This window comes from Rhinolophus sinicus, linkage group LG14, assembly GCF_036562045.2.
Source record: "Rhinolophus sinicus isolate RSC01 linkage group LG14, ASM3656204v1, whole genome shotgun sequence".
NCBI lineage: Eukaryota > Metazoa > Chordata > Mammalia > Chiroptera > Rhinolophidae > Rhinolophus > Rhinolophus sinicus.
Window position 1 is genome coordinate 46,456,241 of NC_133763.1, and position 25,932 is coordinate 46,482,172.

At 38.5% G+C, this 25,932-nt stretch overlaps 2 protein-coding genes across 7 annotated transcripts in view; both read left to right on the top strand.

The window, feature by feature from the left end:
* Positions 1-6,453, top strand: part of SLC22A15 (solute carrier family 22 member 15) — a 66,433-nt gene extending 59,980 nt beyond the window's left edge. Inside the window, exons 10-12 of one of the 2 annotated variants that reach the window (XR_012491608.1) lie at positions 1,179-1,255; positions 3,252-3,440; positions 3,782-6,453. Coding sequence is in view for 1 of the 2 variants with exons in the window: in XM_019730336.2 (XP_019585895.1) it covers positions 1,179-1,251; positions 3,252-3,440; positions 3,782-3,871 (352 nt within the window). In the remaining variant the exon portion in view is untranslated. The remainder of the gene's footprint in view (positions 1-1,178; positions 1,256-3,251; positions 3,441-3,781) is intronic. The other variant, XM_019730336.2, reaches the window with a different exon arrangement.
* A 4,114-nt stretch (positions 6,454-10,567) lies between these two features.
* The window catches only part of MAB21L3 (mab-21 like 3), a 47,956-nt gene continuing 32,591 nt past the window's right edge, over positions 10,568-25,932 (top strand). For 3 of the 5 annotated variants that reach the window (XM_074318508.1, XM_074318509.1, XM_074318510.1), the window contains exons 1-2: positions 10,568-11,027; positions 11,098-11,186. The gene's annotated coding sequence lies outside the window, so the exon portion shown is untranslated. The remainder of the gene's footprint in view (positions 11,028-11,097; positions 11,187-25,932) is intronic. The other 2 variants (XM_074318514.1, XM_074318513.1) reach the window with 1 other exon arrangement.

The following is a 25,932-nucleotide window of genomic DNA, read 5'->3' on the forward strand; positions in this document are numbered from 1 at the left end:
ATAGTGCTCGGATGTCATTGTATTTCGGTGGACCTCATTTATTCAGTCACCCATCCTGTGTCAGGCACACGGCAGACAAAGAGACGAAGTCCCTGTTCTCACCGAGCCTACACGTGAGCACAAAACATACACATTTTAAAGAAGATAATTCCACATGGTAATGCGTGACGATTCAATTTACACATTAGTTCTTAAAAGTGGTTTTTAATGAGTAGGACCTGCTTTTATAAAAAAGAACATATTTTGTCCTAAATTTCCCCTCAGAAAATAGGTCTGAAAACAAAACACCCCAAAATTTGTAGGGCAGGGGTTCCCAGAACTGCCTCCGTGGGCTGGGCCGGTATTCCCTCGGTGAGCACAGTTTTTCTTGAGGCTCGTTCCAAATGGACCCTTCTCTTTCCCTTATCTCCACACAGGAAGCCCAATGGGTTTTTTTCACCTTTTTCCTAGTAAGCGATCAGATTTCTGCAATTGGCTAGTCATTTCCTACTTGTGCCCATAACCTGTTTTCTGGAATGTGGGTGCTATTAGCAATTAGCAATTAGTCTGGGGTGGTGGGGTGATGCATGGTCACCCTACTTATAACCATTACCATTCTCGCTTCCTCCCACTTTTTCATACCCACATTTCCCAAGAAGATAATGTTCTTGGTTCCCTAAGAATATGAGCTCAGTCAACTCCTATGTATAAGCCTGACCCTTTCATCATTAATTAGTTGAGTTTCAATAAATGGGCAGGTGTTTCAGGCCACAAAGCCCTGGCTCCCCTATGGCTGTATTAACTGACTGGAGACCTCAGACATAAAAAACCCATGAGCACGTTGGGCAAGAAATATTCACGTGCTCAGAGCCGCACTGTCCAATGTGGTAGTTGTTAGCCTCATGTGACTATTTAAATTTAAATGAATTAAGATGAAATGTTAAACATTCATTTCCCCGTTTGTAGTCCTTTTGAGCGCTCAGTTGCTGCCTGTGTCTAGCTTGCAGAGACGTTCACATCGGACAGCGCAATCATAGAGCATTTGCCCCACCACAGAAAGTCCTGGTAGTCAGCTCTGCTACATAGGAGCCTGTGCTTCTACTTTGGGATATATTATCCTAGGCCCACTATCCCCAGGGTCTTTAAATGTCCCCGTAGACCTTACTGATTTTTCTTTAACTGTTTCTTTTGCCTTTCAGGAATGTGGGGCTTGGGACTTGTTCCATGTTCTCCCGAGTTGGTGGGATTATTGCTCCCTTCGTCCCCTCACTGGTTGGTTTGTACCTCCTGGTTTTGTTTTTTTTGAGTCTCTGCTTTGGAAATGCTTGTGCTTTTGAGTAGAAAGAGATAATGAACAGTGGCCATTTAGGATCAGCCCGACCACACATGTGAACCTGTGCCTTTTAGATTAAATATCAGTCCGATCGCATGTACTCTTACTGAGGATGCTTTCACCCCCACGGCTCTGATGTTTTGTTTGTCTGTATTCATTGGGGAGCTAATGCCAGCTCACCCCCTTTCTGTCCCCATTCACAAGTTAGTCCATTAGTGAATATTTATTAAGTTTCCGCTGTGTGCTGGGCTCTGTGCTAAGCTCCTTACATATACCATCTTAGGCCATCTTCATAGTAACCATATGAGGTAGGCATTGTTGTTACCCTGTGTTACAGATGAGCGGACGGCAAAAAGGCATCAGATGCCTTCCCCAGAGGCACACCTCTTGGGAAAGAAAATGAGACGAGAAATACGCCTAGCCGTGTGTTTCTTCATACTTGTTGCCATTTTCTAAATTTTATAGTCAAAACAAAGGCGCTCGACTTAAATGACAGCCCTGCCATCCTTCCAGTCGTGAAATGTTCAGGTTCTGTGACAGAACCTACACGTGTCTCTGCTTGGTCTGCTCTGTGACTTTCCCAGCCAAGACTCCTCGAAGGGTGACTAGACCTGGTGTGGCACTTTGAACCTGTTCGTTACTCAGGCAACTTGACTCACCACCTCCTAGGACAGGGTATCTCTGAAATGCCATGGTAGCTTTTTCTTTTTTTTGAGTTGTGATACACTTCCTCTTTCTGAGGCTCTCTCTCCAGGTCTCATGCTTAATGGTAGGTTCTAGGACCCTTATGAAGGAGTCATTAGTTCCATTCTGCAAAATGTGTCTCACAGGAGGGGTCTATCATGAAAGACACCCACCTTTGGATGGCTAGCCTAAAACACTGTAATACCCAGCACTGTGTTTCTACTGATTCTAAATTGAGGAGAGGTGAAAGTGTTCTGTTCCCTTTTATTCAACAACAGCACTCACAGTGCTGGACATGTGTCTGCATGTAAATGGCCAAAGGTCAGAGGTTCTCCTCCACCATAATCTCTTCTCTTTTGAAAAATCAGCACACTATTACCTGAGGGGACAGCCTAACCGGTAGAGGTCCTACTCACAGTATTTGGAAGCCCAAACAAGGAGATAATACTGAGCAACTCCTGTGCAGGAATTCAAGAAAGTTAGTATCAGCTCAGGCCCCAGGGCACCATCCTGCAAGGACCATTTTTTGTTTATCTGTTTGTTTTTCTGTGGTGTTATCTTTGAACCTGTTTGTGTGTAAAAAACACTATTTCAATTTTCCTGAGAATATTTTTTGGATCTCCAAAGCAAGTGCTTGTGTCACTGGCCTCTTGTCATGTTCAGTTCAGGTAGTTTCCAACCCTTTGTATGTGTAGGGTTCTTTGGGTTTCTCCTTTTCTTCTCAGGGCGTTTACACTTTTAACCGCCCCCCGTGCCTCTCATTTATGGTGCTAAGCGAATCAGCGAGCATTTGTGGGACTATTTGGTTGATTCCAGGGCTGAGAACTTTCAAGTTGATCACCAGCCAATATCTGGGGTGTCTCCTAAGGGAAGAGTATGGGGAGATCACTGTGTTAGAAGCTACATGCCTGGGAGGTATAGAACCTGAGCACCTGATTCCTGACAGACTCAGGCCACAGAGGCTTGGCTGCTCCACCCACAATCGCCACCCTCCACACAAAACTGTCTGCTGCTTCTGATCCACAAACCAGGGCTATGTGATTTACTCGCACCTATGTCTGGGTGCCTGAGGAATCACTGAATTCCCAGCGTAATTCTCTATGGGGAAAGAAGTGGGTTACAGTGCAGTTGAGTGGGAACATATGATCTGGATAGTAAACAGGACAGACGCTCAGTCATAAGTCTGCGGATGTCGTCTCCAAGGAAACTAATACTGAGTTTTTGTTGGTTTCCATTCCTCTCCCCGCCCCCACAGAAATACGTGCAGTGGTCTTTACCCTTCATTGTCTTTGGAGCCACGGGCCTGACCTCCGGCCTCCTGAGTTTATTACTGCCAGAAACCCTTAACACTCCGTTGCTGGAGACAGTTTCTGACCTCCGGGTATATTCGTATCGGAGGCTCGGGGAGGAAGCTCTGTCTTTACAGACCTTGGATCCCTCACAGGTATGGAAGTATTAGTCCTAACCATTGAGATTTACCACTTAGATGATGATGAGGTGGGGGTGGGGGTGGGGGTGGGAGTGGGAGAAGTATGTCTGGTTAGATTAAATAGAACCCAGCAAAACTGCTTGGAAACAAAGGTGGGATCTAGTAGCCGCTGCTTTTCAGAGAAATCAAGATACTCGATGATTCATTCTCTTTCTTAGAACACCTTCGGAGCTAATTCTTAGGGACTCGATGCCATCAAAAGACAGTTGTCCGTGGAATGAACATTGGATAGTAATTTTCATTTTAGAAATGTCATGCTGTCCTTTCGCTGCCCTGTTCTCCTTTCTTGTTTTCAGTCTGCGGACAAGGAGAGTGCTGTCGGGAGTGAGAGTGAGGAAGAGGAAGAATTTTACGATGCAGATGAAGAGACTCAGATGATTAAGTGAAGAACCCCAGAATCCTCCTCGGAAGCAGATCATGTTTTGTGCCTCTGGCTAAGGCAGGTCCTCCCAGGAAACTGAAGAGACTTATAGGAAGACAGGCTGGAGCCGACATGGGAGGTACTCCGCATGGAGACTGATTTTTTTTTTCCAGGCACAGAGCAAGTCAGAGAAGAGATTTCGTGGGAGAGGCCGTCACTGTCTTGAGGGAATAGTTGTTAAATGTCCAGAATTCAGGTTTAGCGCAGAATCATGACCTCTGGCCAGACAGCTCAAACCTACATGCCAGCGTGGCAAGCTGATTTGTTTCTAGAAGTTTCATCATGTTGCTTGTCCTTCATTGTGATCTAAAAGCATGTATGTAAACTTTCTTCCCGCTGATTTAGTGGGCTGAGATAAACACCCTTAAGATTTCATCTTTAGGTCCTTAAGATTCATGTTCATACCATATTTGACATCTACCCTCATCAGTGGCTCCTCACCAGGAATCTTCTGAGGCAGGTTGGTGTGAGCGTTTTCTTTTTGTGCCAGAGGAAAAGCACCGAGAGGTCATCTGTGTGGCCCAAGGCCCTCCAGCTTCAGTGGAACTGATGACATTTGGGTCCTCAGCTTGGTTCCCAGCCTCATGAGTGGCTTGAGCAACCTGTGCCTTTATTCTCACAGATGATCCTCTAGGAAAAGCCAATTGTACCAAAGCAACTTTCTCAGCGTCAGAGGTGTGACTGCAACTCCCTGTTAGCTCCCTTCGCCACTCCAATTGCATAATCTCTTCAGTTCCCCACTTGGGCGCACCTCCAAAAGAATTTCCATCTCAGGCCCTAGTACCAGCAATAACTTCAGAATCGTGCCCAGTATATGATGCAGTTTGATGATGGAGGGGGGAAGGCACAAAGTGACATGGTGAGCACTTGGACGTTAGAAGGCGGGGAGGGGAGGTGCCATTTTGAATAAGGAAGAAAACTATCTTCCACGGTGTTTTATTTCAGTTGTTTTCAGGATTGTGCCATGAGGGACTTAGGCAACACTTAAGAACTTAAACTCTTTTTTTCCAATATCAGCCCCTGCCTGTTCAGTCAAATGCAGAAGGCACAGTAACGTCATAGGAAAATTTGTCTTTTCATTAAGGACTACCAACTTTCAAATAAATCGTACCCCTAGTTTCTTAAAATCATGTGCTGAAAATATGTGTTTTACCCTGAAACTTGAATGTTACCTCAACCCTGAGTATTAACCGGCAATCAGTGAGCGTGGGCAGCATTGCTTTGGGTCGCTTTCCCCAACTGGAAAAATTCCTGTGTTTTCAGAATTTCCATTTCTGTTAATCTCGTCGAGAAAAAAGAAATTGCATTAGCAGTAAAGAGAAGACATCACTGTGACCGCTTCTGGAAGTCTTGGAGGCGTCACTCCCAGTTGGCTCCAATACCCTCCCATCTTCTTCCTTTTGGTTTGCGCTGTATCAGCCTGTACCTGTGTATAGGTTAAACTATTCCTATGTTCTTTATGCCCTTGATTATGGATTGTGCTCTTCCTAAATAGGGGCCTATTATTTTTTAGCTCCCTCTGTTGTGCCCAGAACATGGGCCTAGACACAGCAAGGGTTAGTAAGTATCCTGGTTTCTAGCCATCAGGGAAATTGTGGAATTCCTCCCAGCATCATTTTTGTAAAGCCTAGGCAGATCTGACCCCAACCCCCAGACTGTGTAATCCTGCTTCTCTTTCTCTGGAAAACGGAGACCCTGCCCACTACCAGGAGAGGAAGAAAGGGAGAACTTACAAGGACCCTTCGAAGTTCTTCAATGGTTGGAGCATTCACAATAAAACAACATACTAGCATACCTGTGATTTGGGGTTGGTGGGAACTCTCTTTGTGTTGTAAGAGCAATACATCCCATTATAGAAAATTTGGAAACTAGAAGTTAATTTATCACCCCGAGTCCCAACACTCAGAGACAACCAGTGTTGAGGCTTTGTTGGGAATTTCCAGTTGGGAAATTATCTGTCTGTTGGCATGGGAGTTGCCGCTGCCCCTGGCTAAATAAATGAGGATTCCATTAGTTCTGTTCCTGGGTATCCTCTTTTCCCAGCTATGGGATGGAAGAAAACAGGAGAGATACACAGTTTGAGCACATGTTGCTTAGTAAGGCTAGATGGGCTATCAGCCACTCATGTCAGATGTGTCACAGAATTTTGTTTCTTTCTAGATGGTCTTTTGGCAAAGTGTAATACGGTAATTACAGCTTTTTCATTCCCCTGCCTTTTATAAAAACAGATTGTTTCCCTTTTGATATTAACTGTTAAAGTATAATGATTGTAGAGAATGTGTACCTGTGTATATTTGTGTTGATTAAATTATTGAAAGGCTTTTAACTTATAGGTAACATGTTTTTTGTTTGTGCAAATGATTTGTAAAAGGTATTCTTTTTAAAAATTGTTTTACTGTATTCAAAATTAAATTTCTTTTCTCCTAAAACGCAGCAAGAAAAATGTAAGACACCCAAGAAACTCCCGGGTTTCCAAGGTCAAAGGTCTTGTAACAGCTTCTCAAGAACCTTTGCACCAGTGGACATATTAAAAGAAACTGTGTTGTAGTTTCCTGATTTGGTGAGTGGAAGCCACTGCCCATTGAAAATGCAAAATTTGTCATGTGGCTGCTTTCAAGCAATACAGATGTGCTTTAGTATTTAAACATGAGTAAATAAACAAAATATAGCACATAAATAAGAAGCCAGTGAAAGTTTCTGGGGCGCTGCTTAAATGAATATAATCTGGACGGGTATTTTTATGGAGGTCAAATTGATGAAGATCCTTTTAGTAGAGTTATAGTCTTAACAAAAACATTGAAATACTTAACATTATTGTATCAGGATTAAAATATAGCTTTCCAATAGCTGTAAATTCTTATTAGGTTATTGGTTCTTAAATTCGAAACATAACTATAAAGGACCTTTTTAACTAAATAAAGTATAGGTGTTTTGGCTTCTTATGAATTTAATAAAGAATCACAAAATGTAGGCCTTTTGTTCACACAGAATGTGGCAGGATGTATAGTAGCATCTTTGACAAATTGGGCAAATATAGACTCTGCAAGAAGTTTAGAGTGCTATGTGGGACAGGGACGAAGTTAGGGAGTCGTGGACACAATAAATAACTATAAAAATATTCTCAGAACTAGAAAAATGCAGCAATAATGCGTGTTGGACAGTTTTCTATAATGCAGTACATTGAAAGAGAAAGACCTTATGATTCCCTGAATAGATACATAAAGAGTATTTGGCAAAATTCAGCACCTACTCAAAATAAAAGCTATTAGCAGACGAGGAATAAGAGGGAAATTTCCTTAGCAAAATAAGGGATATTGTGGTACATATGGGTGAATTGGCAAATAGTGTCTCTTCACCTTCCTGGTACTTCAGCCTTCAAAGTTTTTTTATCATGACCCACAATGGGGGGGGGGGACATATATATATATGTGTGTGTGTGTGTGTGTGTGTGTGTATATATATGTATATATATATATATAGTCTCCCTCTCTTTCTCCTCCCCTTACAAACATATGTAATGTAAATATATATTATATATGTAAACGATACATATGTTATATATATTATATATATAGAGAGAGAGTTATACAGTCATGCATCACTTAACAACAGGGATACATTCTGAGAAATGCCCCGTAGGCGATTTCATGTTGTGCAAACATCACAATGCACTTACACCCCTAGACAGTACAGCCTCCTGCACACCCAGGCTGTAGGGTACAGCCCATTGCTCCTTAGGCTGCAAACCTTACATGTTATTGCACTGAGTACTGTAACACAACGGTAAGTAATTGTGTATCTAACATATCTGAACATAGAAAAGGGACAGTAAAGATGTGGTATAAAGATAGACAGTGGTACACCTGTGCAGGGCACGTACCATGAACGGAGCTGGCAGGACCGGAAGTTGCTCTGGTGAGTCAGTGAGGAGGGGTGAGTGGATGGGAAGGACATGACTGCACGCTCCTGCAGACTTTATAAACACGTACACTTGGGCCACAGTGTTAAATTAACCACAGCTTACTGTAACTTTATAAACTTTAAATTGTTTTAACTTTTTGACTCTTGTAATAACACAAACACATTGTACAGCTGTACAAAAAGCTTTTCTTTCTTTATCTCTTTATTCTGTAAGCTTTTTTTTTCTATTAAAAAACTTTTTTCACTTTCTAAAAATTTTTGTTAAAAACTTCAAAGACACACACACACTCACTGGCTAGACCTACACAGGGCCCGGTCATCAGTGTCCTGTCTCCCCCCCTCTATGTCCTGTCCCACTGGAAGGTCTTCAGGGGCAATGACTGGCAGGGAGCTGTCCTCTATGACAGCAATGCCTTCTTCTGGAATTCATCCTAAGGACCTGCGTGAGGCACTCCTTGAGGAGGTGTCACTCTTTTCCGAAATGTGTCCATGGTGGTTTGCTTGTTTTCATCATAGATTTGCTTCTAAGCAGCTAATACCCATTGAACATTCCTCTCTGTTAATGATGGTGTGATGTCACTAGGCGATAGGAATTTTTCAGCTCCATTATACTCTTATGGGACCACTGTCGTTGACTGAAACATGTCATACATGATTGTATGTTTAAAATGTTCATGTGTGTGTGTGTGTGTGTGTGTGTGTGTAAACATACACATTTATAAAACTTTCATGAAACAATACTTATTCTTGCTAGGCATACTGACAACTTATATTCTGTTCTAGTTCATTTTTAAAATGCCATTTGTGACCCACTAACTTGATTTCATGACCCACTAATAGGTTACAGCCCACAGTTTGAAATCCACTCTTCACTACGCTGTGCTGCAGATGCTTTCAAGCTAAAATGTACATTTCCCAAAGTCCCTTCCAGCTAGGCTTCTAGGCACAATTTAGTTTCCATCAGATACGGATGGAATTTGGGAGGTGGGAGTGAGGTAGAGCAGACACATCGGCTTTCTTCTATTGGGTCCACAGTGGGGGAGGCATTCGGTTTGCTGAGGCAGTTTCAGCCCAGATATCGACAGTTCGGGGCGATTTAAATCTTCACAAGACTTTAGCTGGGACATAGAACAAGATAGAACATGGCTAGAACGAGATTTCTGCATAGAAGCCCAACGAAATAATTCTAGTGTTAATATGGAAAAGTAAGGATTGAAAACTAGTCAAGATAATCCTGAAAGCTAAGAGCAAACAGAAGGGACTTGAATTCCTAGATGTCTAAATTTCTGAAGCTATAGTATTGGTGCGGCAATAGACAAGTAATCAATAGAACATAACAGAAGCAGAACAAGACCAAGCGTATAAAACAACTTGGCATTTTTTAAAGACGGGATGACAGATCAGTGGGAAAATAGCTAACTATTCAATTATTGATGTGGGAACGACTGGGTTTCTGTAGCAAAGAAAATAAACTTAGGTTCTTGCTTCTCACCATACCAAAAATAAATTCCAAATGAATTGAAGACCTAAATGAAGAAAAAGCAAACCTTTAAAACTATGATAAAGTAATATAGGAGAATATTCTTGTGACCTTGGGGGATAGATGGATTTGTCAGACAAGTGAAAATCACACATCATTTTAAAAAAAGAAAAGATTGAATATGTTGACTACATCAGAATTTAAAACTTCCTTCTCCATGACTCAACAACCCACAAAGTTAAAAAAGAAAAGCAATAGATTAGGAAAAAATATTTACAACTTCTGTAAGAGACAAGGATTAATATCCAGAATATATCAAGAATTGGTACAAATCAGAAAAGTAATAGGAAAGTTTAAAAATTTTTTGTTAGGCAATTCACAAATGAAAACCCTAACCTCATTAAAGAATCAGAGAAATTGAGATATTAATATATTTAAAATCCATTAGATTGGGAGGAAAAGAAGTCATAAAATCATTTTGAAGATATAAAGAAAAAGGAAATTACTTACATCCAGCTAGAAGCATAAATGTATTCATCAACTAGACTGTCACTATAGCAAGTCAGGTTGAAATGTGCATATTCTATAATATAGAAATTCTTCTATGTCTATATCATGGAATAGTTTTCAAATATTTTCACTATAACCCATTATAAGAAAAATGTTTTACATTATGGCACATAACAGTACACATCTACATACAAACATACATATCTCTCTCTATATGTGTATATATATATATATATATATATATATATATATATATATATATAAACCAAAACAAAGTTTTGTAAAAGAATACCCTTACTATATACATTGCATTGTATTTTCTATTCTATTTCACTTTAAAATGAAAAGAATACTGGTGTAGACACACAAAAGTGATTTCATAATTCATAGATCAGAACATGCAAATAGAAAAATTGAAACAATACCTTTAGTATTTGCCTTAGTACTTGCCTAGTTAGTGCCCATGTGTGCAAGGAAATGTGTACAAAAATGTCCACTGCAGTTGTAGTAAAACAATGAAATTAAATATCTTCTTTAAGGAAATGTATAAATACAGTTTTATATCCATAAAATAGAATGAAACAGTTCTGTGAATTGAGGTGGATGGATCTAAACAATGTTGAACAAAATGTTGCCAAATTTTTGCTAGATCAGAGTCATTTCATGGTTAAATTCTTTAGTGAGTGGCTGGAGTACTTGCTAATCAAAGAGATACAAATGCTTTTTATGTCAAGATAATTGATACTGTCTTACAAAAATATAGACGTCTCACTGTTATTCCCACCCAAAAGAAGAGTTATCCCTCTTCCTTATTGGTCTAAATTTCTCTTGAAAAGGACTTTTGCTTCTCAGCTGAGACCCTAGAGCTCTGTAGGATAAAGCTTAGAAGAGATTATTTATTTATTGAAAAATGTCAAGGGCCGACATAGCCAAATAAGTATTCAGTCTAGATCCCGCAGAGCAAATGATTTCAAATAGAATGGATTCTGATGGAATCGATTTGCTGCAAAATATAATTTCAAAAACTGAATGAAATGATTGTGCAAGATGGGCAAAAAATGCACACTCAACTTGGAGGAGGGTTTACTAAATGAATGATTTACCAATATGTGGGCAGAGCTTCCAAAAACCACGATGGAGAAGGTAGTATGCGGAAGAAAGCCTATTGCTCCAGTCCACACAAGTCAACCTCCTGGGGCCACAGCACAGGGTAAGGCAAGCAGTTCACTTTCCAATAATATTATGCCCATTACTTACTGTAATTAATGTTTCCATTATAGTTTCCTCTGAGTGGATACTATAACCAAGGAAGAAGAGGAGGATGAAGACTATTTTGCTTTTACAGGAAGAATGACAGCAGAAAACTGAGGTTAGGAAATGTCTGTCAAACTAACTTTTCCATAAAGACTCCCCAGGACCTTTTTAGTTTGCATAAGTAATCAAGTGTTATATTAGTTTCTTATCGCTGCTGTTAACACATGAGCGCAAGTTTAGTGGCTTTAGACAGGTTTGTTCTGTTGTAGTTCTGGAAGTCAGACTACAAAACGAGACTTAAGGGGGTAAAATGAATATGTGTCAGAGCTGGTTTCTTCTGAATTCTCCAGGGAAAAAATCCATTCCTTGTGTCTTGCAGCTTCTAGAGGCTACAGCGTTTTGTGCTGGGTAAAGTTAGGATTGCAATACATTCAAGACAGAAATGATGCCTTTTAACAAGGTCTCAGATGTCTACCCTGAAAATGGAAGTAAGCAAAGAAGGACTGATTATTAAATAATAATCTTGCCTGCGTTTTTATAGATATCACCAAAGTACCATTCATCCTACTGAGTTGTCAAATCAATGAATGTGATTTTTTTTTTAAACTGAGACCTCTCGCTGCCCCCATAGAGAGGAATTGTACCCTGTGAAAGCATTCTTGAGGGGAATTTTTGGTGCAACCGTTACAACGTTCAGTTCTCTTAAAATAATTCAATGGAAACAACTTGTAAAGAGTTTGGAAATGCTGTCGATTTGATTCCAGACACTAGAGGGGTCAGCACATTAAGAAAAAAAATAATCATTAGGTGTTGGATCAATGTCTAGATTTTTCTGTTTGCTAAATAGCTAAGATGCTGGCTGTCTCGTGTTGACTAAAATATAGGTCTCCTTCAATTTATGAGAGGAATGCTTTGTCAGAGGAATGAACAAATACCTGAAAACAACTGAAAGTAATGCCTAGGGGAAAAGTTGGACAGTTGGGCTAGTTGAATTGATTTCTCCATCCTGTCACATCCCAGAAGAAACTATTTATTCTTTGGTGAGCAGGTTCCAAAACATCTTTGAGCAGAGACATAGCATAGCAGACATTCTTCTCTCAGTGAAAGAATTTATGATTTTCCCAGTTCAGTCCATCAGAAGAGGGATAAGGCTTGATAAGGATTCGGCTGATAAGAACAATGGCTGTGTAACAGGTTGAAGACCTAGGGCAATAGCAGAGAATTTGGGGCCAAAAATTTTTTGTCAAAGAGCAAAGTTCATGTTCTTGTTCTCTTGTGCAACAAAGTATTTGAGTTAGCAGAGGAATAGAATCATGAACAAGTTGAGTTGACAAAGGTATCATAAAGTGACATCCAGTAAGAAGTGGAATGACCAGCTAGGCTTCCGCTGTCTTTCCATTTCCTTGCAAGCATTTCAAACCACCCCTGATCGCTTCAAGTTTATGGTAGGAAGATATGCACAAAACAGCACAAGGTTTTCTTAACTAGTTCCTAGCATTCGAGAGATTATTTCAGAGGGAAAAAAAATCACATTCATTTATTTATTCATCAAATGTTTTGAGTACCTACTATGTGCTGCATCCTATCCTAGGTGCTGGGTGAAAAGAGTTAACATGTATCGAGCATTGTTCTGAACAGTTTATATTCCTTGGCCCACCCAGTCCTCACAAGAAAACTAGGAAAATGTTTACAATTGATTCCATTTTATGGATGAGAAAACTGAGGCTCCAGCTAAGTCATTTTCCCAAGTCAAGCTGCTGATAATTGGCAAAGCTTCGATTATCTGACTTCAGATGCCACGTAACTGACTGTGCTGTACTGCTGTAATTCTTGAGGGGTTCTTGAATTTTAGCCAGGCATTATTTTTCTGCAGGCTGTTGATGGTACCTACCATACATTGAGTTCCATGCACCATGCTCCCAGGTTAAATACATTCTGTGGTTATGCCCCTCAATTCTCACAGCAACTCTTTTAGGTAGGTTTATAATCCCTGCTTTGTTGATGAAAACAATGCAGTTTACAGGCATTCAATAACTTTCTCAAGGTCATAGCTAAGTGGCAGTGCTAAGTCTCGATCCCATTTTGTCTCATGCCAAGGCCCGTGCACTTAATTATCCCTCTGACCTGCCTCCTGTGAAAGAGAGTTAACTCAAGAGAAGAGGGGACACTTCTCTTTCAAAGACCATTAGAAATGGCCACAACGTCTCCCTGGCTGTCAGAACAAGAATAGTAGGTTGAGAAGAACAGACACTGGTGGAACTCTTACGAAACGAAGGCTCAGATATTTTGATTACGCTCCTTCTGGAGGCAGACCGTGTGAAGAAGGATTCCAAGTTAACGTTTCCCTCTGCATTTTAGAATCATTGAGATTTTTTTTTTCTCCACAATTAAATCAGTGGAGAAATACCTTTGTCAGTCAACAGTATGGTCTGAAAAGTTTGTCAAGTGTCAGACTCCTCGTTAATGGGCCAAATCCAGTTATCATCTCACAGAGGAAATGGAAAAGAAACTTTCTATCTCTGGGGTGCCCTTTGGGATGACTTTCATTATTCACTTTAGAGCAACGATTAACCTACCAATCTATCAACTACGTTCAAGAGAATTCACGGAGAACATTTTGTATGCCAGGCACTGTAGTAGACTTGGAATTGTCAGTGATCAGTGAGGTGGGGTCCTCAAGCTGAGCCTTCCCAGTGTCTTTGACCTAAATGGGACATAGGGGGAGTTGAAGTACTGTAAAGTGAAAGGCCTTTACAGATGAGAGAGAGCCTCTGTGAGCTAAGGTTGAGAAACTGGCTAGTAACAGAAATGAATTTCTTTTCCAAAGAAGACTTCCTTAAGACGTGAGATCTCAGGCTCAGCCTTCTGCTCGTGGTTTCAAGGAAGTCTAATTCACATAACCTCTATGCTATCCCTCACCCTATGCTTTTAATTATGTCAATAATTAAAATTAACAAACAGGCTAAACTCCGTTATCTGGGGACAGAGGAAGCTTGCTATCAGCAAAGGGACACAGAAACATTTCCTCTTGAAGATACTCTCTCGCTTTATCACATCAGCCACATTTACAAGCCCAGAGCAACTGCCACCATCACCCCTCCAGAGCCCTGCCCCACCCCATTCCTCGTTCAACTTCTTTATTTGATGCTTAATAACTTTTAGCTTTGGAGTAGTTCAAAAGACAGTTTAAGTATCCTCTGAAGTCCTCACAGTAGCCCGTGAATATGGCTTTAGAATCAGGGAGATTTGTTCCTCATTCTCATTTTCCTCTTCTTTAAATTAACATGAAATGTTAATATTTTTATTATAAGTCTGTTGTGCTGTTTACTAAGTAATATGTCTGTAAAATTCCAACTGCCGTGTTTGAGGGCTTCAATAAATCATACCACTTGGGAACTGCCAAAGATTTTAGAACAAGGATTTAATATACACATTTTAAAAAGCTCTTCCTTCCTTCCTTCCTTCCTTCCTTCCTTCCTTCCTTCCTTCCTTCCTTCCTTCCTTTTTCAAATAGTGAATTCTCATGGTGCCATATTTTTTCCCAAATGAAATTGATAGGAAATGTTTCAAGAAAACATATTTTCACCTGATGCACTTCATTTGCCAACTAATGATGTAACTGATGACTGTTATGAGACTCCTTTCCTCCTCTTTATTGTCCTTGAACTGTCATTTCCTATAGAGGAATGCCTGTAAACTGCCTTCCCCCATTCACCTCCCTGTCCTCAGGAATCCCCGGGTGGGGGAGGCGGCCTTAGCCTCCTGGTGGAAGGACTGGAAGGATTATAAAAAACCACTTCCTCTAGTCCGGGACAGCAGTTCTCTATTTCCCTTTTGGAAGCAGCTTGGAGCGGTAAGTGTGGGACAGAGGTACTTGGGGAGTGCGTGTGTTTCCATCTAGAGCTCTACAAGGGAACTGGGGAGAGGAGGCGAGAAACACTGGCTGCACCGTTCCCAGGGAGAGAGAATTCCATTCTTGAATATTCTTTCTGACTGTGGTTGTGCTCAGGACACGTGGAATCTGACCCGAGCGTCATCTGTATTTCAATCATGGAACCCAAAGGAGGCTCTGGCGAATGAACAGGAAGCAGATTCAATTACCTATTAATGACACCACCCCTTAAGGTTGATTGACAGGTCTCATTGTTTTAAGGACACAAATGTATTCTTACCAGACTCACTTATATCTAGTTGTTCACCTGGGTTCGATCCTTTGCCCCCTTCCCTTTCCACTTTATATCCTCTCCCTGAGTTATCAGTCATCTACTCTGAATACTGAGTGTTATTATTTCTATATTATATCTTTTCTCTGATTATGAAAACAGCAGTATGTTCATTGTAAAAGAAATGTCAGGCGATGAAAAAAAAGCTAACGGAGAATAAAAATTGGAGGCAATGCTACCACCCAGAGAAAACCATTCCTAACCCTTTCTCCATGAGTGGGTAATGTTTTGTGACCTGCTTACATCCAATTCTTCCTATTACAAACGAGGGGTACAGAGAATTGACATACCTCTCGTATTTCCTTCAGATAAATTTTAAGGTGCAGATTCAATGGGTCAAGGAGCATGATTTATAAAATGTTGAAGATTGTCGTTATTAGTTTACACTCACATTGTTAATAAAGAAAGGCCGGATTCCCCACATATCCTAAGCACTGTTACCTTTTCTGATTTTTGCCAAATTATCAAATTGGGCCTGGGAGGGGCAGACGAAGGGAGTATCTCATGTTAAGGTTTAATTTGCACGCTTCGGGTAAGAGTTTCTGTGTTTATTAACCATGTGTTTTTCTGCCTTTGTGGATTGCCCATTCTGGTTCTCTGCTTATTCTATAAAGTGAAATTATATTTTCTAATTTTGAAGTTTTGAATTTTTATTTAGTCCAAGTTGTCAGTACCTTCAGCATAAGTTCCTCATATACCCAAATTTGGATATGTTCTCCTTTTTCTTATGGTTCTTTTTATGATTTGTTTTTATATTTAACTCCTTATTTCACTTGGAATTTGATTTGGGTATATGGAGGGATATAAGGGCCTGGCTTTATTTATTTTATTTTTCTGAAAAGCTGAGTATTGTCATTTCCACCATTTCCTCGGTCATTCATTTTGTCTCCAGATTAAAAGTCTGTTTTAAATTCATTTTTGACTATTGTTATCCCGTTTTGTTGCCTTAGAGTCAACTTTTATTGAATCAATTCCGTGTTTTCTTGAATTTTATGTACACCATGAAAACAGAAACTGCCTCCATCTTCTTTCTTATAGTAAGTCCTTTCGTAGATATCCTCACGCCCCGTGTCTTGAATGATTCTTTTCCTCTACGTTTGTAGGTTATATAATACTTTCACAATTCCACGTTGATTATTAACTGATCTGTGATCCAAAAGGACAGATCCAGTTCTGATGTTTGCCAGCAAATTTTTTGGATTCTTATTGGATCCCCTAACATTAGAATTTCACTCAGTGGATTTTAACTTGGGGAGATGACTTTGCTAAAAGTTTACCTAACTAATTCCATGTCCCAAGCCCCGAAGGGCAGGGGGACAGAGCTGGGGCTACAGGTCATCCCAGCAGGAGAATGTTGTTCCTTCCATGCTGGGCAAAGCCTCTGGAACAGAGTCTGGTTTGCTGAATTTAATTTTCTGTTTGGTTGGGCTGCCATCCCCGATGGTCGATGTGGCTCTACTTGGGTTCTTACTAGTCCACGTATCCTCCTAGGTCTAGTAGGGTCACTGTCTGGCTGGGCTTCTCATCAGAGGATTTCCCATGCAACAACTTAAGAGACTGGTGCCCCGCAACTGGGAACTGGGAGAGGTGAAGTACCTGGGTGGTATTCCAGCCTCTCTTTCCAAATTAGGGAATATTAATGGACTTTGGAAGATCCCACACCTACCTACCATAACACATATCCCATCCTCATTGTCATTACTGGGAGTTGGCTCTTCAGTGTCTTCCAATTTGTATCCATCTGCAGTTGGTGACGTAACGATAGTATTACCCCTTAGTTCCAATGTGAATAAAAACACAAGCAGATGTTGTTGTTGTTGTTGTTTTCCATTTTGTCATTTTGTTGCTTGGGGTTGAGAGTAAAGGAGGGGTTTTGATGCCTGGGCTTATTTTTCCATTTGATTGCAAGTCTGCCGTCATTCAATGGCCTCCTAACTTGGCATCTCCATTCTGCTTCCATCTTTCTTTCTGCCATCAGAGAGATTTATTTCTAAATGCAAATGTTACCATTTTACTCCCCAGCTTAAAAATTCTCAATCGTTCCCCAAAATTTATAGGACAAAATTCAGATGCGTCTTCGTGTTAAGCCCAGCCATTATCTGGACACTGCTGACCTCTACGTGCTCAAATCATACTTCTTCCCACCTTACTCCAACAATAGCGAACACCTTTCAGTGTCTTATATACCTTATGTTGTATGTATTTTTTTTTCTCTTTAAAAATGTTTAAGCCTACTTTCTGCTAGGCATTAAACTAGACACTGGGGAAACAAAGTCTTTCTGATAAATTCTGCACACTTCAAGGCTCTTATAAAACTGGTTGAGGAGACAGGCAAGTGAGTGTATCATTAATTACAATCCAGTTTTGATAACTTCTGTAGGTTAGCAGGAAGCATACAGAGAATGCTTTAGGAAAGTTGGTATGCCTCCATGTTGTCTTTATTTTTTTTTTAATTGAGATATAATTCACATACTATGAAATTCCTTCTTTTAAAATGTATGATTCACTGTTGTGTTTTGTTTCGTTTTAGCATATTCACCAGGTTGTATAACCATCACTGCTGTCTAATTCTGGGATATTTTCATCCCCTCAAAAGAAACCTTGTAGCCTTTAGCAGTCACTCTCCGTTCCCGCCTGCCCCAACCCCTGGCAATTACTAATTTTTCTGTCTCTATGTATTACTTATTATAGATACTTTATATAATATGTGGCTTTTTTGTATCTGGCTTCTTTCACTTAGCAAAATGTTTTCAAGGTGCATCCATATTGTAGCATGTGTGTATCAGCATTTCATTCCTTTTTATTGCCAAATAATATTCCATTGTACCCAGCACATTTTATCTTTTCATTCAATAGTGAATGGGCAGTTGGGTTGTTTCCACTTTTTGACTATTATGAATACTGCTGCTATGAACATTCATGTACAGATTTTTGTGTCGACATACCATATGTTTTCATTTATCTTGGGTATGTAGCTTGGAGCGGAGTTGTTGGATGTGATAACTTCTTGAGTTACTAAAAAATGGTTTCCCAAGTGGCTGCACTATGTTACATTCCCACCAGCAATATATGAGGGTTCTAACTTCTTCATATCCCCCCAACATTTGTCTATTTTATTATAACTATCTGTCTATTTTATTATAACCATCCTAGTGGATGCTAAGTGACATCTTATTGATAATGGTTTGATCTGCATTTTCCTAATGACCAATGATGTTGAGAATCATTTCATGTGCTTATTGGCTTATTTATGTGTCTTCTTTGTTGAAATGTATATTCAGATCCTTTGCCCATTTCTTAAGTGAGTTAATTGTCTTTTTATTGTAGAGTTTGAAAAAATTCTTTATGTACTCTGGATACCAGACCCTATCATAAATATAATTTGCAAATATTTTTCCCATTCTTTGGGTTGTCTTTTCACATTTTGATAGTGATCTTTGAACCATAGTCGTTTTTAACTTTTGTGAAATATAATTTATCTATTTTTCTTTGGTTGCTTGTGCTTTCGGTGTCATATCTAAGACATCATTGCTATTCCAAGGCCACCAAGATTTATACCTATTATTTCTTCTAAGAGTTTTATAGTTTTAGCTCTTCCATTTAGGTCTTTGTTCCATTTTTAGTAAATTTTACATATAGTACGAAGTAGGCACCCAAATTCATTCTTTTGCATATGAATAGTCAGAGTCCTAGCACCATTTTTGAAAGGACCGTTCTTTCCTCTCAAATTGCCCTGACACTCTTGTTGAAAATTAATTGACGTATATTGTTGTTGTTGTTTTCTTGAACTTTGAATCCTATTTCGTTGTTCTACATGTCTATACTTATGCCAGTGTCAGTCATGCTTACAATTTCTTTGTAGCAAGTTTTGTTTGGGAAGCATTAATTCTTCAACTTTGCTCTTTTTCAAGATTTCTTTGGCTATTCATCATCCTTTGAATTTGAATGTAATTTTTAGAATCAGCTCATCAATTTCTGTCCCAAAAGGTAGCTGGAATTTTTATAGAAATTGTGCTGAATTTGTAGGTCAAATTGGGGGATAGTTCCATTCAATGAGCATGAACTATTTTTCCACTTAAATCTTATTGAATTTCTGTCAATATTTTATCATTTTTAGCGTACAAGTCTTCCACTTCTGTTAAATTCATTCCTAAGTGTTTTATTCTTTTTGATGCTATTCTCAATGGAATTGTTTTCATAATTTCATTTTCAGTTGTTCATTGTTAGTAACAAAACTGACTTTACTGATTTTTGAACTTGTGTCCACCCACTTTGCTGACCTTGTTTGTTAGCACAAATAGGTTTTTGTCTGTGTGGATTCCTTGTGATTTTCTATATACAAGAGCATGTTATCTGCAACAGAGATTGTTTTTTGTCTTTCTATTCTGAATGCCTTTACCCCTCCTTTTTCTTTTTCTTCCTTTTTTATTTTGGCCTAATTACCCTGGCTAGAACCTCCAGAACAATGTTGACTAGAGGTGGAGAGAGTGAACATCCTTATCTTGTTCCTAATCTTAGGGAGAAAGCGTTCAGGTTTTCATCATCAAGTATGTATGACGTTAGCTGTGGGTTTTTCATAGATGGCCTATTTATACATGGATGGCCTAACACACTGGTCATAATTTGTTGATAATTTTTTTCATCATCATGAAAAGGTATTGAATTTTTGTCAGATGCTTTTCTTGCATCTGCTGAGATGATCATGTGGGCTTTGTTTTTTAATACCACTAATATAGTATGTGACATTATTTGACTTTCATGTGTTGAAACAACCTTGCATTCCTGCAATAAACCTGATTTGGTCATGGTGTATGATCCTTAGGATATGCTGCTGGATTTGGATTTGGTTTGCTAGTATTTTGAATATTGCTATATTCATTAGCAATATTGGTCTATAATTTTCTTTGCTTGTGATGTCTTGGTCTGGTTTTGGTATTAGGTTAATACTGATCTCATGAAATAAGTTGGGAAGTGTTTGTTTCTCTTCTCTTTTTTTTTTGGAAGAATTTGTGAGTCATGTTAATTCTTCTTTAATTGTTTTGTAGAATTCCCCTGTGAAGTTATCTGTTTCTGAGCTTTTTATTCTGGAAACTTTTTTGATTACTGATTCAAACTCTTTAATTATTATAGGTCTATTCAAGTATTCTATTTCTTCTGGAGTCAATTTTGGTAGTTTATGTGTTTTATAGAAATTTGTCCATTTAGGTTATCTAATTTGTTGGCATACAATTGGTCATAGTGTTCCCTTAGTATTTCTGTAAGGTCACTGGTGATGTCCCCGCTTTCATTCTTGATTTTGGTATTTGAGTCTTATCTCTTTTTCTTGGTCATTTTTAGCCAAAGGTTTGGCAATTTAGTTGATCTTTTCAAACAACCAACTTTTGGGTTTATTGATTTTTCTCTATTTTCTATTTTATTTATTTCCACTCTCATCTCCATTATTTACTATTTTCAGCTTTCTTTGAGTTTTCTAGTTTCTTCAAGTAGAAATTTAAGTTATTGTTTTGAGATATTTCTTTGTTTTTAATATAGGCATTGACAGCTATAAAATTTCTTCTAATCACTGTTTTACCTGCATCCCCTAAATGTTGGTATATTGTATTTTTATTCCCAGTAATTTCAAAGTACTTTCTATTTTCACTTGTGATTTCATTTTTGGCCCATTTGTTATTTAAGCATGTGTTGCTTAATTTTTACATATTTGTGAATTTCCCAAATTTCTTATGTTACAGATTTCTAACTTAATTCTATTGTGATTAGAGAACATATTTTGCATGATTTCGGTTTTTTAAAATTTATTGCGCTTTGTTTTATGGCCATGCTTATGGTCTCTCTTGAAGAATTTTCCATAGGCACTTGAGAAGAAAGTATATTCTGCTGTAGTTAGGTGAGTGTTCTATAGATGTCTGTTAGGTATAGTTGATTTATAGTTTTGTTCAGATCTCCTGTTTTCTTGTTGATCTTCTGTCTAGTTCTTCTACCCATTATTCAAAGTGGGGTATTGGAGTTTTCAACTGTTATTGTTGAATTGTCTTTTTCTCTCTTTAATTCTGTTAGTTATTGCTTTATTTATAGTGGGTCTTCATTGTTAGGTGTGTGTATATGTTTATAATTCTAATATCTTCTTAATGAATTGTCCCCTTTATCATTGTAAAATATCCTTCTTTGTCTCTAGTAACAATTTTTATCTTGATGTGCATCTTGCTTGATATTGGTATATCCACTCCAGCTGACTTTTGGTTACTGTTTCTTTCTCCATCCTTTAACTTTCAATTTATTCACGTCTTTGAATCTAAAGCATATCTCTTGTAAACAGCATAGAGTTCGATCATGTTTAAAAATCTATCCTGTTGATCTCTGCCTTTTAATTAGAGTGCTTAATCCATTTATGTTTAATGTAATTATGGATACGTTAGGATTTACATTTGCCATTTTTCTGTTTTCTATATATCCTATGTTTTTGTTGTTGTTTCTTTGCTCCCCTACTACTGCCTTCTTTTGAGTTAGATAGATATTTTCTAGTATACCATTTTAATTTCCTTGTCATTTTATTTATTATGTATTTTTACTTATTTCCTTTGTGTTTGCCCTGAGGATTACAATTATCATCTTAACTCATAATAATCTAATTCAAATTGATGTGAACTTAACTTGAATTGTATACAAAAACTTTGCTCCTGTATAGTTCTATTTCTCACCCCCTCCCACTCCCTTTTGTGCTGTTATTGACATCTTTATACTTTGCCCATCACCCCTGATTTATCATCATTGGTTTATGAAGTTGTCCTCTAAATCAGATTGGAGAAAAAAAAAAAAAGGTTAGAAACAAAAATATACATTTATATTCTATTTTTTATTTACCTGTGTAGTTGCCTTTACTGATTCCTCTTACTTTTTATGTAGATTCAAGCTATTATCTAGTGTCCTTTCACTTTAGCTTGAAGGACTCCTTTTAGTATTTCTTGTAGGGCAAATCTGCTAGTGATAAATTCTGTCAGCTTTTGATTATCTGGCAATATCCTAATTCATTTATTTTTGAAGGACAGCATTGCTTGATGTAGAATTCTTGGTTGACAGATTTTTTTTCCCCTTTAGCACCTTGTGCATCTCATTCCACTGCTTCCTGGCCTCCATAGCTTTTTATAAGCAATCAGCAGTTAATCTTACTAAGAATCCCTTGTACGTGATGAGTCACGTCTCTCTTAAGGCTTTCAAGATTCTCCCTTTGTCTTTCAACAGTTTGATTATGATGTGTCTAGGTATGAATCTCTTTGAGTTTTTTCTGCTTGGAGTTTATTGGACTTCTTGCTATGTCGAATAATGTTTTTCAACAAATTTGGGAATTCTTCAAATACGCTTTCTGGCACCTTTTCTCTCTCTCCTTTTCTTCTGGGATTCCTATAATTCATTTGTTGGCATACTTGATTGTGTCCTACTTATCTCTGAGCCTCTGTTAATTTCTATATATTCTTTTTTTCCCCCATATATCAGACTAAATAATCTCAATTGACCTATCTTCAAGTTTGCTGATTCTTCTTCTTCCTGCTCAGATCTGATATTCCCTTCTAGTGAATTTTTTTTTCATTTTTGTCTTTGTACATTTCAATTCCAGAAATTCTGTTTGGTTCCTTTTCATAAATTCTCTTTACTGATATTCTCTATATGATGAAACATTGTTCTCATACTTTTCTTTAACTCTTTAGACATGATTTTACTTAGTTCTTTGAACACATTCAAGATAGTTTACTTAAAGTCTTTGTCTAATAAATCCAACATGTAGGCTCCCTTAGGGATACTTTCTATTGATTTTTTTTTCTTCCGTGTGTGCCATAATTTCTTGTTTCTTTGTAGATCACACTTTTTTTTGTTGTTGAAAAACTATACATCTTAAATATATAACATGACACCTGTGGAAATCAGATTCCTCCCCTCCCCAGGCTTTTCATTATTTCTGTTTGTTATAATTATTGTTTGTCTAGTGACTTTTCTGAACTAATTCTGTAATCTGTGTATCTGTGTTATTTGTTGTGTGTGGCCACTGAAGTCTCTGCTCCTTTAGCTTAATTGTCAGCTAATGATTGGACAGAGATTTATTTTTAAACCATCTGCAATCAATATGTTTCCCAACCTTTGCCAAGGGACTCTGTTGTCTGCTGGGGCATGCCTTCAACAGCCATACAGTTTATAACTCTGCCCTAGCTTTCACTTCCTGCTTGTGCAGAGCCTCAAGTCAGGTGAGAGCTTAGGGCCTTTTCAGTTCTTTCCTGAGCATGTTTATAGCCCTAGGAATATGCACAAGCCTATGTATAAGCATAGTCTTCTAGATTCCCAGAAATATGTAGGAGCCTTCCAAAGCCCCCGTGAACATCTCACTCCCCAGTTCTTTCATGTAAGCTCTTGGTCAGTCTATTGTTTACCCCAACTATTATTCACCTCTCAGGAAGCCACAATATTAAACAATTAACTGTAATTGTTTTGACAGATGCCTTAGGGAAAAGTCTTTTTGTACTAGGAGAGCCCTGAGTCAGGTCATTTATAGACAGCAAGTGAGCTCGCCCAGGGAACTCCCAGATAATTTTCACTCTGGCTAGGTAATTTTCTGGAATGAGGCTTTGGAGGAAATCCTCCCTTGTTCTGCTTGCTTTGGTGGCTGCCACGCTTCTAGTTTTCACCATGAGTATGGGCTGTTAATTTGCAAGGCTACTGTGGACTTAGGGAGTGAAATATAGGAAAAATTAAAACACCATTTAGTTCTCTCTTCTTACCAAGATTCGGTTGTTTTTCTTGAATTAATGCTCCCCATATTGCTGCAAGCCATTGGTTAATTTCCTGATTTCTGAAAAAGTTGATTCTGCCCAGTTTTGTAGTGTTCTCCTTCCTTTGATGAAGAAGAGACTTCTTGGTGGTCTTTCCTCTGCTGTTTTCACTGACATCCCTTGTTTCCATGCTTTTAAACCTGCTATTTTCTTTTCTTGGAACACCTTTCTCTTCTTGCACTCGCTCATAAGTCTTTCCACCTTTCAAGACTCAGTCTAAATGTTCCTTCTTCAGTGAGGCTTTCCTTCGCCTGCTGGGCAATATTGATTTTATTTGCTTTAGTACCATGAATGGTCTTGCTTGTACTTACCACTTGTTGCACTTATCACCCTGTATTGCAAGTAAGTGTCTGTGTTTCTCTCATCATGAAAATGGGCCCTTTTGGTTTCTCTCCCATGTTTGCAATTCTCCCATGTGGTATCATGTTTAATGTGGGGAAAAACAAAACAAAACAAAACACAACAAGTGTTATCATTGTCCTATAGCTTAACTAAAATGTACACCGCTATCCTGAGAGACTTTACTGCAGGCTTTAAAGTAGAAAATGCAAATTCCATTTATTAAGAGATTAAAACCAAATTATGGACAGATCGCCATTGGCAGAGAGATTTGCCAGTTATATGTTCTTTTGTCTACCTTCATAGCAGTCTTTCTGGAAGTAGTTGGCTTTAACCCAACTCAGAATCACAAACTATATGAAGAATAATTCCTATAGCCCCAGTTTGTGTAGAAGAACTATTATAATTCCCAATAATTACAGCCATGATCTTAAACTGGGTCATTTCAATTAGCCTGAAATATTTATAACATATATTTTGGTTTAGGAAGCTTATAGAGGTAGTTAATCAAAAGGATGTAGGGTGAGCTATACTGGGAACCCAAGCTGAGGTACAAAGAACTGCAGGCATGGTTGGCCTGTTTGCCATTTCTTTCATTTCCCTTTTTTTAGGGCCTCTGTGTGATTAATTTGCTGCCCAGTGTCATTCAATATTGCCTTTTATCTTAGATCATTTTAGTTTCATTTAATGATTGAGGTATAGTTAGACTGAGCTGGGAAGCTGAGGATTTATGTAATCTTGCTCTTAATTGGATATTGTAGAGGAAACTGGCATCTAAGCAGTCCTTGGTGCCAAGAGCTCAGGAGCCCTTGGATCTTTCTAGTGCTAATGACTGGCTACTTGATGTTGTAATAAGGCAAGAATTTACTGAGAAACAAGGTCATTATTTGAAATAAAGCCCCATGAGCTGGGGATAAAGGCTCACTCTTTACTTCTTGGTTGATAGTGTTCTGGCTGCTTGTGACTGATGGGGGTTTGTTGTCATGGTGATGGGAGAGAATGAATGAGGAGGTGGCAGTGATAGGCATTGCAATGTGAGAGAACGGGACTTAACCTACATATCTTTTGTTAATAGGACTTTGTTATAGCCTTCCTCTGAAAAGGACTTGAAACGTCATGTTGCCTCTCTTGATGCTGGACTGAAAAATGAAGACAGTAAAAGTATCCCACAGTTCTGCAAATCAGACTTGTCTCTGCCCTCACTCCATCATTCCATGACCCCAAGGAGATTTAGATACTGAGGCAGAGACTTGATAGCAAGATACATTTTAGTATTTATAAGATAAGTTTAGGAACTAAAGCCAAATATATAAAAGACTTATTTCAATTGGTGCCAGTCACTTGACACTTTGTTCTACCAGAGTTTTGTTTGTTTGTTTTTTAATGAAATGTTTACTAACAAAAACACTTGGTATTTAGATATCAAAGTTCATTTCTTTTCTACTCTTTCTTCCTGTTGTTATTGTTTTGTCTGGATGGTTTG